Source organism: Peromyscus eremicus, chromosome 7 (genome assembly GCF_949786415.1).
Source record: "Peromyscus eremicus chromosome 7, PerEre_H2_v1, whole genome shotgun sequence".
NCBI lineage: Eukaryota > Metazoa > Chordata > Mammalia > Rodentia > Cricetidae > Peromyscus > Peromyscus eremicus.
Window position 1 is genome coordinate 65,313,577 of NC_081422.1, and position 12,697 is coordinate 65,326,273.

A 12,697-nucleotide genomic window follows, 5' to 3' on the forward strand; every position below is an offset into this window, starting at 1 on the left:
TAAACCAGACACAGAGACACACAGCTGTTGTCCTAGCCCTTGGAGGTGGAGCCAGGAGGAACAGGAGTTCAAGGTCATCCTTGACTCTATGATGAGTTTGTGGCCAGCTCTTCAAACAAATAATTTTCAAGTAGATGGCAGAAAATAAATTCCAATTCGTTTGTTGTAGGAGAGTGACTTCGTTGGGAAAGCACCTGCCTTACCCAGAGCCCTGAGTTTGAGCCTTAGAACCCACATAACATTTTTTGATGTAGTGCTGGAGATGGGTCAAGGTTAAGAGTGTGTACTCCCTTTGCAGAGGACCTGAGTTCTGCTCCCAGCACCCATGCCTGGCAGCACACAATTACCTGTAACTCCAGCTTCAGGGGATCCAGCACCCTCTTCTGGCCTTGGCAGGCACCTGCACTCTCATACATATACACATAGGCATAACATTTCCACTACCCTGCTTACTCCTGGAACTGAGAAAACTGGGAGGTGCTTTACCAGGGCCATGTGTGAGGTTATCATCGGCATTATCAAAATCCAACCCACTAGGAAGAAAGACAGCGAGCAGGAACACACAGAGAATACAGCACGTCAGCACTTCCTACCGACCACCCGTGGATGATCATGACCAGCGGCTGGGAGGTGTTGAAGCCACACTCTTGCAGCGTTTCTGGGTGCTGGACTTGGAGCTGACAGCCTAGGCGATCACTTTCACTTTTGAAGAGCAGGAATCTGGTCTCTGTCTTCTGTAATGGTTTCCTTATGTCAGTAGCTCCATAACTTCTTCCAAATGGCTCTGGAATACCAAGTCAGGATTGTGGGTTAAGCCTGACATGTGTTCCATCAACATAGACCCTAAGACTACCTACAGGTGGTCCAGCTAGTGGTTACTGGGAGGTACTGGGGACCGAACTCCATCTTTGAGGAGACCAAGGATATTCATGGTGGGATGGCCAGATGGTAGTGGGGGAACTTGGGAAGACCCCATACAAGGCAAGTGACCTGACCTTCCCCCTAGTAAGTAGCCAGCAAGGCACTCACTAGCTGCCTGGCTCCAAGGCTAAGACCACCGGGCCTGAGACTGGCAGATAGTCAGCCTCACCCCAGATCACACTGCTAGGATGAGGCAGAATCAGGATTTGAACCCAGATCTGTCTCCAGGGCTAGAGAGCCAACAGAGAGAGGATGTCACTACATGTCACCCTTCCAAGCTCATCCTGTTCTCACTGAAGGTATAATATGTAGCATAAACCTTGAGGGGACTCGTTGTGGAGGAATAGATGGGGAGAATCTCAAAAAGGGTGATGGATTGTTCTTGAATGCTAAGCCTGGCCTGGAAGGGTTACCTGGGCTGTGTGTGTTTGGGATGGGGAGTGGGGCTTTCCAGCTGAGGGGAGAGCATGAAGGATGACTCAGAGGCATGAGAGCTCATGACCAAAGGACATGAAGAGGCTGGGCAGGATAGAGCATGGGTGCCAAAGACCTTGGCGTTTATGTAGTGGGGGCGGGGAGGATAGCTCAGTTGGCAGTGTGCTTGCTTTGCATGCCTAAGGACCCGAGTTCAATCCTCAGCACCCACACATAAAGCCAGGCCCTGCAATGTGTGCTCAGAATCCCGGTTGTTCTGGCTTCATTTCCACAGATGTGATAAAATATCCCAGCAAAAGGCAACTTAGGGGAGAAAGGCTTATTTGGTTTACAGTCATCGGTTCGGAGACGTCAAGACAGAAACCTGAAGCAGCTAGTCACACGACAACCAAACGCAGAGAGTGAATGAATGCATGCCTGGCACTCAGTAGCTTCCTCTAATCCAGTCCAGGGCTCCAAACTGTCCACTTTCAGGCTAGATCTTCTCACACCAGTCAAGGTCATCAAGACAATCCCTCATAGAAATGCCACAGGCCACCCTGCCTGATCCAGAGAAGCCCTCACTGAGACTCTCTTCCCAGGTTATTCTAGCTTATGTCAAGTTGACAACTAAAATTAACCATCACACAGGTTGGCCTCTGACCTCTACACATATGCTGTGGGATGTGCTCATGCTCGCTAACACACAAATGTCCCCCCTACATAGACACAGACACAGACACAGACACAGACAGACAGACAGACACACACACACACACTATATGTATACATGAAAGAAGAAAATGAGGATGAAATAGTAGGCATCTCCTGGGGTTGTTACAAAGATTCAATCAGCTTTGTTAAATGCTCAGAACAATGCCTAACACGGCCTTAGCACCTAGGTAAGGGTGTATCATGAAGCTAAGCTCAGAACCAGCCCTGGCATCTGGGCACGTCTCATCTGTGAATCTTGTCTTTCTGTGAAAATGTACCCCTGCCGGTCTCCCAGGGCCAGTTCCTGCCTGTGTGTATTGACTCTGGATTTACATCTGAGATCATGTTTTAGCCCAGGTGCCCAGGGCCTGCCAGCTGAGCAGGATGGAAAAGAGTTTCCCCATAGAAAGCCCAGGTAGAACCAAGCGAACGGCTGGCTCCCCCTTCTGCCTTTGGATCCCTTTCCCAAGTGTACGAGGAGGCAGATGTACTGATCATCATCCCTTCATCTTTTTGGTTTTTTTTTTTTTTTTTTTGGTTTTTCGAGACAGGGTTTCTCTGTGTAGCTTTGTGCCTTTCCTGGAACTCACTTGGTAGTCCAGGCTGGCCTCGAACTCACAGAGATCCACCTGGCTCTGCCTCCCAAGTGCTGGGATTAAAGGCATGTGCCACCACCACCCGGCCCCTTCATCTTCTGACTATGCCTGTTGGTCACCTCTGATGCTGAGGTCTGCCTGGGTCTGAGCTGGAGGTAGGTGGGAAAGCAGGGCCTTGCCTGTGGCTGCCCTAGGGCTCCAGCGAGGATGCCACCAGGAGGGCTGGGGAGAAGATGGAGCTGAAGTGGAGTCTAGGTTGAAGAGTTTTCAAACTCATGGCCAAGAGAAATGATGGAACCAAAGGGACTCTGATGCCTAAAATAGCACAATTCAGTGGAGGATGCACATGTCGGATTCAGTGGAGGATGCACACACATGTTAGATTCAGTGGAGGATGCACACACATGTTGGATTCAGTGGAGGATGCACACACATGTTGGATTCAGTGGAGGATGCACACACATGTTGGATTCAGTGGAGGATGCACACATATGTTGGATTCAGTGGAGGATGCACATACATGTTGGATTCAGTGGAGGATGCACATACATGTTGGATTCAGTGGAGGATGCACACACATGTTGGATTCAGTGGAGGATGCACACACATGTTGGATTCAGTGGAGGATGCACACACATGTTGGATTCAGTGGAGGATGCACATACATGTTGGATTCAGTGGAGGATGCACACACATGTTGGATTCAGTGGAGGATGCACACGTTGGAGGGATGCTGGGGGAAGGGCCTGGTGCTCCTTTGCACAGCTCCAGGAGCCAGATGTAGAATCCATGGGAGGGCATGATACAGAGAAAATACTTGACTTTCGTTGACTAGCTCGGAGACGGAGTGATGGGAGTAAACCAACGGAGATAGGTTAAGTGATTTTGTATTAGATTTTATGTACTTGTGTGTGTATGTATATGAATGTACGTGTGTGCCTCGGTCCATGTGTGGAGTTCAGAGGACAGCTTTTGGGAGTTGGTTCTCTTCTTCTACCTTGTGGGTCCCAAGAATTGACCTCAGGTCACCAGACTTGCCTACAAGTGCCTTCACCCACTGAACCATCTCACAGGCAGATTGTTAATACTAACATCCTAAAACCTACACTGTGAGATCAGGTTGCTGGGAGAGGCCTCAGATCGGGTTCCAAGGGACATTTGGAGCACTTCCTTTCAGTCTTTTCTCTTCCCGCAGAGACATTTGTCCCACAGATTAAAAAAAAAAATGTATTTTTACTTATGTGTATGTATGTGAATTGGTCTATGACTATGTGCACCTGAAAGCAGGTGTCCATGGAACCCCGTGGACATCAGATCCCCTGGAGCTAGAGTTACAGACAGTTGTGAGCCGCCCAACATGGGTTTTGGGGAACTGAATCCAGGTCCTTTGCAAGAGCAGGGTGTGCTCTTAACCGCTGACCCATTGCTCCAGTCTCTCTAGAGGTGTCCATTTGGCCGTTCCCTGGGATCAGACACCAATGGTTTTATGTGCCTCTTCACCTGCCATGGTGCTTTTTCATAGCGGTAAAAATGCTTCACCAACATGTTTGTGAAAGGTGGTAGGATTTATCTGTTTCATTTATATTTAGTTTGTTGCCAGATTTTTTTTCTTCTGTATTTAGGACAATGCCTTGATGGCTATCCTTATGTTTAAATCTTTGCCCAAATCTAGGTGATCTCTGGTTGATATTCCTAAGAGCAATCTTGTTAGTTCTCAGGGATTAGCCCATTTATATCGCTGTATACAATCATATGCATTCATGTTGTTTTCAGAGTATTTGTTTTCCCAGGACTAGGAATAGCACCTGGGCCCTCACACATGTTGGCCAGCACTCTGCTGCTGAGCGACATTCACAGCCCATGTTTTCAGCCTTTTTCTCGTGTGTGTGTGTGTGTGTGTGTGTGTGTGTGTGTGTGTGTACACATGAGGTCAGAAGAGGACATGAATTCCATGGAGCTTGAGTTATGGGCTGTGAATAGCCTGTTGTAGGTGCTGGGAACCAAGCTCAGGTCCTCTGCAAGGGCAGCAAATGCTCCTAATCACTGAGCCATCTCTTCAGCCTCTCCAATCTTAAGAGACAAAGACTCCAGTGACGTGAAGCCAGATGGTACTGTGGTTTTGAGAGAGGCAATATCACCTGAAGTAAATGGTCAGCTACTTCAGGAGAATCTGCTCCTCTATCTTGGAAAAGGACATGGTGGGGGCTTAGGAGACTTAGAGTTGTCCTCTATATGGTAGTAAGTTCCTGAGGATGCCAACCACCTTCTCCTTTAGTCAGAAGGAATTCAGATATTATTCCTTACAGTGATTTCTGTATTCTCAAACCAGCTCCTGGTTTGGAAGATCCTTAGAAATTCACACAAGAACAAATTACTTCCTCTTCTCTTGGGTACAGATGTCGTCAGGTGAGTGACTTCAGGCAACTAAGCTGGGCCATGTGGCCCAGGAGAAAGCCAGCTGAAGGCTGTGCTTGGCCTGCCTTCCTTGTGCCCGTAATGCCTGTGCAGGATGCTTCTGCTCCGTGAGCGTGTCAGGTGCTTGCTGGGTCCTGGATGAAGTTAATGAGGCAAGTGCATGAGTCGGAGGCCTCGAGTGCTAATGTGCCCCCGCAGAGCTGTTTGCAAAACATCTCTGCAAATTCATTATTTAATTGCGCTCGAGTGTGTACGTGTGTGAGTGTGTATGTGTGTGTGTGCGTGTGTGTGCATGTGTGCGTGCTCACCATACTCTTGCTCTGTAAACATGTATTGTTGAAAATATTCCCAGACCTGGCAGGAGTCCTTTGGAAAATCATAATTTCTCAATGTCCCTGAAAAGTCTCCAACCACATCCTCTGCCCAGGGTGGAACATTCCCATGAAGTAAGTGTGGCTGCCACTCTGTGGCTGCTGGCATCAAGCCAAGGATGTAAAGTTGGGCCATGTTCACTTTGGAGTTTCTTGGATGGGGTGAGGCATTGCAGCTCAGTTGGTGAGTGCTTGCCTAGCCTGCCTGAAGCCCCGGGTTCAGTCCAAGCTTTGCAGACCCCAATGTGGCGGCCCAAACCATAACCCCAGCAATTGGAAGCTGGAGGCAGGAGGATTAGAAGAAGTTCAAGGTCATCCTTAGTTACACAGGGAGTTTGAGGCCAGCCTGGGCTACATGAAACCCTATCTCAAAAAAGGAGAGATGGCTGAAGAAATAGTTCACAGGCTAAGATTGCAAATTGCTCTTGCAGAAGATCTGATTTGGTTCCTAGCCTCCACTTCAGGTGACTCACAACTACCTCTAACTCCATTTGCAGGAGATCTGATGCCTCTGGCCTCCTTGGACAGCTGTGCTCAGGTGCAATATGTCCACACAGAGACATACCTGTCCACGTAATTAAAAATGATAAAAATCAATATTTTAAAAGGACGTGAATTGGGAACGCTGTTCTCGGACTTGTGGCTTCTTTTTCTGATCTGGCCCTGTAGGAGTCCATTAGGACTCCTCCTCTGTGCAAAGCTTGTTCATGCACTGTGGGGCACGGTGCTGGAGGAGGGTGGGAGCCAGGGCTCTGTCGCCAGATTGCCTGGCTTGAGTCCCAGCTCTGCTGCTAAGGCTCTGTGGCCTTAACCTCCCAGTCTCCTCTGTGACAACAGACTGACCGGAGCAACCCCACTAGGATTGTTATCAGCCAGAGGTGAAAACACATTGTTTCCCATGGATATCCAGCCTTTTGGCTTCTCTGGGCCACACTGGATGAAAAAGAATCATCTTGCCACACAGCGGTGTCCAGCCCATGGGTTTAGAGACAGTGTATGTGTTTATCTTTTCCGATGCTGGGGCACGAAGTTCATGCAGGAGACCTTACAGTTCAGTCATGAAACCACAAAAAAAATCAACAGCTCCCTCCCCCCAAATACACACACAGAAATCTCATCATGGTTTAAATAATTTACAATTTTGTGTTGGGTGGCATCCATAGCTATACTGAGATGCACCTAATGCTTGAAACTAAACGTAGGGAAAGAAATCTAATCCTGATCTTCCAGCCTTCACCTCTACAGTGTCTAGGACTACAGGCTTGTGTATGTGTGCACATGTGTATATGTGTGGGTATATATGTGTATTTGTGTACAAGTACATATGTGTGTGCCTCTGTGTGTGTGTGCCTGTGTGTGTGACTCTGTGTATGTGTATATGTGTGTGTGCCTCTGTGTGTGTGTGTGTGTGTGCCTGTGTGTGTGACTCTGTGTATGTATATGTGTGTGTGTGTGTGTGTGTGTGTGTGTGTGTGTGTGTGTGTTTGCCTGTGAGTATGTACCTGAGTGTGTGCCTCCACCACCCTATTTTAGGTCGTGGTGGGGAATGAATCACAAGTCACTAATGAAAAGAGAGACTGGATTTAATCAGGGTCATTGATATAGCCTGACGCAGGGCCGCTTACTTTTGAGGAGGGCATAGGCACATCTAACCACCCCACTTGTCAAGAAGCTAACGGGAGACAGAGAATAGAATGACTTCGACTATTATGAGTTAGCCACAAGCCAGCTTCCTGGAGTCATAGTACCAGGCAAGATCTCTGGGTACTTTCTAGGTAGAACTCCCATGAGAATCTATGTGTTGGATGGGGGCTGGATCACCCTAGTCAGGTATTCTTCTCCACTCTCCATGTTCCACATTGCAACCTCAGTACTTCAGTTTCTAATTTTTTTTACATCCTTAAATTTTTTTTGTGTGTATTAGTTGCATATATGGTATGTGCACCACGTGAGTGCAGTGTCCAAGGATGTTAGATGAAGGTGTTGGATACCCCGAAACTGGGCTTGTAGATGGTTGTAAACCACCAAGTGGGTGCTGGGAATTGAACCCAGTCGGAGCTCAGGTCATCAGGCTGGGCAGCAAGCATCTTTACCACTAAGCCATCTCGCAGGCCCTAGACAATTGTTTTGATGAGTTTAGGCTTGCACAAAAGGTAGAGAAATATCCTGGATTCAGATGGCTTCTGTGTTCAACCCTGAAACCCCCTCAGAGTTAAGGAACGGTGGGAATGAGAAGATGAGGTCCAATATCTCAACAAATGGTTGCTTTATGTGAGGGTTCAGGATCTGACCCACCTGCTAGAGCTCATGAGGAAAAAATCAGGACACGGGCTGCTGCCCCAAGTGCAGCCTTCTCTGTGGTTATGGGGGCGGTTGGCCTTTGGTCCCGGGTTTGCCATCCGTGGATGGACTGGATTTGTGCCTGCACTGGCCCTGTGGGGTGGGTGCTTCCTGTTTATGTATCTGCACACTTCCTCATCCATCCACCCCTCCGTCTGTACTTCTGTGCGCTCCACTTCCCAACAGCAGAAATCAGCCTTTTGGCTAAACAGTTTCTGGAGCACGCTGTTTAGTTTTTAGTTGTTGTTACTGTTGTTGTTCTGGTTTTTTGTTGTTATTTTTGTCTCATTTAAAATTATATCCATTGCATAAAAAAATGGAGTTAACAATAGAAAGTAGAATTTTAAAAATACCTTACAAGCTCATCCCCCTCACAGATAGACTTCTTCTTTTTCTGCGTTCCTATTCTGCACACAGAAGTAAATATACATTTTTTTTTACACAACTGTGTAGATGACCTTTTAATTTTTTCATTTCACAGGACACCATAAACATTCCTCCATGGTGTTCATGTTCCCTTTTAAAGATTGAGTAATATTCCACCCAAGGAGTGTTTGCTAACACATGCATCCTCTTCCTTGTCACAGGATAAGCGATGCACTCCTGACTGTTCACTTTCATCAACCCAACTTCACAGCGATCGCTTCTTCTTAGAGAATTATTCCCACGAGGACGGATGGCTGGTGTGGGAGCACTTAATTAACCGACGTTGCTTTTTTGACATGGTGGTAAAGCATCTTACAGGGAACCCCCTCCCCTGGTGTCAGCTGTACTTACCTCCTGACCAAGGAACCCATGCTGGCTAGTCTTTTGTCAACTTGACGCTCAAACTAGAGTTGTCCAAAAAAAGGGGACCTCAGCTGAGAAAAATGCCTCCATAAGATCTGGCTGTAGGGCATTTTCTTAATTAGTGATTGATGGTGGAGGGCCCATGGTGGGTGTGTCCATTCCTGGGCTGATGGTCCTGAGTTCTATAAGAAAGGAGGCTGAGCCGGGCGGTGGTGGCACACGCCTTTAATCCCAGCACTCGGGAGGCAGAGCCAAGTGGATCTCTGTGAGTTCGAGGCCAGCCTGGGCTACAGAGTGAGTTCCAGGAAAGGCACAAAGCTACACAGAGAAACCCGGCTTGAAAAACAAAAACAAGAAAGCAGGCTGAGCAAGCCAGGGGAAGCAGCACCCCTCCACGGATGGCCTCTACACCAGTTCCTGCCTTCAGGATCCTGTCCTCTTTGAGTTCCTGTCCTGACTTCCTTCCGTGAGGAAGAGTGCTGTGTAAGAGTAAGCCAAATAAAGCCTTTCCTCCTCGGCTTGCTTTCAGTAATGGGGCTTCATCACAGCAATAGAAACCCTAATTAAGACAGAACCCAGGCAGAGACCAAGAGGTCTCTAATATTAAAGGTGATGATGGGAACTGGGGACATGGCTCAGCTGTTGGAGTACTTGCCATGTAAGCATGAGGACCTGCTGTTGGATCTCCAGCACAGAGTAAGAAGTAGGCAGCACAGGCCTGTCCTCGCATTGCTGGAGAGGCAAACACGGGAGGCTTGCTGCCTGGCTAGTCCAGCTGACTCTAGGTCCCAGGATTAGCGAGAGACCTTGTGTTCAAGCAGGTTAGCGAGAGACCTTGTGTTCAAGCTTGTTTTCTGTCGTAATAAACACCATGAGAAGGAGCAGCCTGGGGAGAAATGGGTTTATCTCGTCTTACATTTCTAGGTCACAGTCCATCACTGAGGGAAGCCGGGGCAGGAACTCACGAGGAATGCTTCTTGACGGTTCCCTCATTGGCTCTCTGGCTTGCTCAGCTAGCTTTCTTATACAGCTCAGTCATACCTGCCTAGGGATGCTGCAGCCCCATCGTGGGCTGGGCCCTCTCACAGCAATCATCAATCGGACTGTCTTTCCCAGACAAGCCACAGGCCGGTATGACGGAGGCAATTTTTCTGTTGAGGTGCTCTCTTCCTAGGTGAGTTTGAGTTGTGTCAATTGTGACAGTAAAAACTAACAAGCACACCCTGTCTCAGAAAGTAAGGTGTAGAATGGTATAGGAAGATATGACTTCTGACCTCCACGGCATGCACACACCAGTGTACATGCAGCCCCCATATATATGTAAACACACAAACATGTACATCCATACAAGTACACACATACAAGCACACACACGTACACACATACACAGTAAATAAAAGTGATGATGGGTTGAGTAAGAGGGAGGACCCAGGGCTCAATATAAAATGAATATAAAATAATAACAACATTTAAAAAGTCACTGTAAATAAAGGTGGGTTTGTGGATTGTCCTGTCCTCTTCTCTTGCTGTCCCCCTTTCTTATCCAAGCCTCATAACATCCCTATGAAAAGGAGCTATTCAGGGGCTGGAGAGATGGCTCAGCGGTTAAGAGCACTGGCTGTTCTTCCAGAGGTCCTGAGTTCAATTCCCAGCAACCACATGGTGGCTCACAACCATCTGTAATGAGATCTGGTGCCCTCTTCTGGCCTGCAGATATATATGCAGACAGAACACTGTATACATAATAAATAAAAAATTTAAAAAAAAAAGAAAGAAAGAAAAGGAGCTATTCAGACTCAGAGAGGTTAAGAGTATTGACCCAGGTCACACAGGAAGTAGATGTGCTGGGCCTCAAGCTTGGCCAGTCTGACTTAGAGCTAATTCTTTATAAAATTTTATTATTTATTTTATTTTATTTTTGGTTTTTCGAGACAGGGTTTCTCTGTGTAGCTTTGCGCCTTTCCTGGAACTCGCTTTGGAGACCAGGCTGGCCTCGAACTCACAGAGATCCGCCTGCCTCTGCCTCCCGAGCGCTGGGATTAAAGGCGTGCGCCACCACCGCCCGGCTAAAATTTTATTTTTATTATTCATTATCACTGTGTGTATGTGGGGCATGTGTGTGCATGGCATGGTGTGCATGTGTGTACACGGCATGGTGTGCATGTGGAGGTCAGAGGACAACTGGGGATGTGGGGTGGGGGGTCTGGTCTCTCTTTCCACTGTGAGTTCCTGGCATTGAAGTCAGGTTGTCGGGCTTACACAGCAGGTACCTCTACCCACTGAACTATACTGTCAGCCCCGATCTCCCTCCAACTCGCTGCTCTGTGGCCACTGCCGAAATGATCTGCGCAGACAGCCGTTTCCTCCTCACAGTGCTGGGAGTTAGGTGCTGCTGTGCTCACACTGATCCTTAGCGAGGTTGAATAACTGGAGGTGGGTCTTGGAAGCAGGTTCCGGAGACCCAGTTCCTGCGTGTGCTCCAATGGCCCTGAAGGTAGCTGTTGCGGAAACTACTTTAACTGTGCAAAGGTGTGTTACATTTGTTTATGCCACATTGGTTTAACATGTAAGGATGTGTGTTTAATTATGTAAAGATGGGCTGCATTTGTTTCACCTTGCCTGCCTAAGGCACCTGATTGGTCTAATAAAAAGCTGAACAGTCATTAGCTAGGCAGGGGAGGGATAGATGAGGCTGGTGTATAGAGAGAATAAGTAGGAGAAGAGAATGAGAGAGGAGAAGAGAGAGAAGAGGATGAGGGAGAAAAAGAGGGAGATGCCTAGGGCCAGAAGCCAGGCAACTGCCAGCCAGCCAGCCCCCAGAAGCAGTGAAAGTAAGATATACAGAAAAAAAAGGTTTAAAAAAAAAAAAAAGCCCCGAGGCAAAATGTAGATGAAGAGAAACAGGTTAAGTTATAAAAGCTAGCAAGAAACGAACCTAAGCTAAGGCTGAGCCTTTGGGAGCTGGTTGGTGGCCCCCCAAAAGAAAGCCTGCTGCAGGAATGCCTTCAGAGTTCTGAAAGTAAAGTCACCCCAGGACAGACCCATAAACCTGCTTGGCCAGGCCTGCAGGAAGCACTCTGAATACGAAGTCCACAACAATTTTGATAACTGTGTGTCAGTGACAGGAAATGTGACCCCTGCATGGCAGGTACAGTGACCTTATAGAGGACCAGTCCCCAGGAGAAGGCATTTCCAACAATGCAAATGCTGAGCTTTTTAAGTTAATTATCTACCTTTAAAAGATATGCGAGCGTGTGCGCGTGTGCGTGTGTGTGTGCGTGCACTTGTGCGTGTGTGTGTGTGTGTGTGTGTGTGTGTGTGTGTGTGTGTGTGTGTGAGGAACAACTTTGTGGAGTCAGTTTTCCCATTCCTTGTCTATGTGGATTCTGGAGATTGAACTCAGGCCAGTTTGTGCAGTGCTGGGGATAAAACCCAAGGCCTTATGCAGACTTGAAAAATACTCAACCAGCTGAGCCACATCCTCAGCCTGAGCAGGTTCCTTTTTGAGTCCTATACATCTCCTTTTATAGATGATCTGGCTTTGGGCGTTCTAGAACTTTCTCTTCCTATGGACCCACAGAAGGCCGATGTTCCTATGCCTCCCTTGTGGAGGAAGATCCCTCCTACATATGTCTCCAAGAGGCCTTTGACCTTGAGCAAGTTCTTTCACATCTCATTTGGACAATAAATGCTTTGAATCACCCACTTTGTGAACCACTGTATCACTCTGAAGTCTCCTAGGTGATGTAGTGAGGCATGCTAAGCTTCTCGACTCAGCCAGAGCAGGGTTCTAGTCCCGAAAACCAACTGGGTCCTGATTTCCATCCTTGGTAACCAAAAAGCTTGGAGAAATTCCCGGGGTCATTTTGGTTCTAAGATATATGAGCACTAAGGCCACTGTAGGCTTTCTGTATGTGGGAGACCCAGGGGGAAGGTTTCTTCAAGGTCAGAGTTAACCAGGCAGAAAGGGAAGTGGCAGTCAGGGCACTGGTGCCCAGGGACTGCTGGCTGTGGTCTGCAGGTGTGCCCTCTCAGAGCTGCAGCTGGCTGTGGTCTGCAGGTGTGCCCTCAGAGCTGCAGTGGCTGTGGTCTGCAGGTGTGCCCTCTCAGAACTGCAGCTGGCTGTGGTCTGCAGGT

At 47.9% G+C, this 12,697-nt stretch overlaps 1 protein-coding gene across 3 annotated transcripts in view; it reads right to left on the bottom strand.

Annotated features, from left to right (window-relative positions):
• Lipc (lipase C, hepatic type) overlaps positions 1 to 12,697 on the bottom strand; it is a 134,599-nt gene that overhangs the window by 25,098 nt on the left and 96,804 nt on the right. For all 3 annotated transcript variants that reach the window (XM_059267001.1, XM_059267000.1, XM_059267002.1), the window contains exon 2: positions 594 to 784. In XM_059267001.1, the coding sequence (XP_059122984.1) occupies positions 594 to 784 (191 nt within the window). The remainder of the gene's footprint in view (positions 1 to 593; positions 785 to 12,697) is intronic.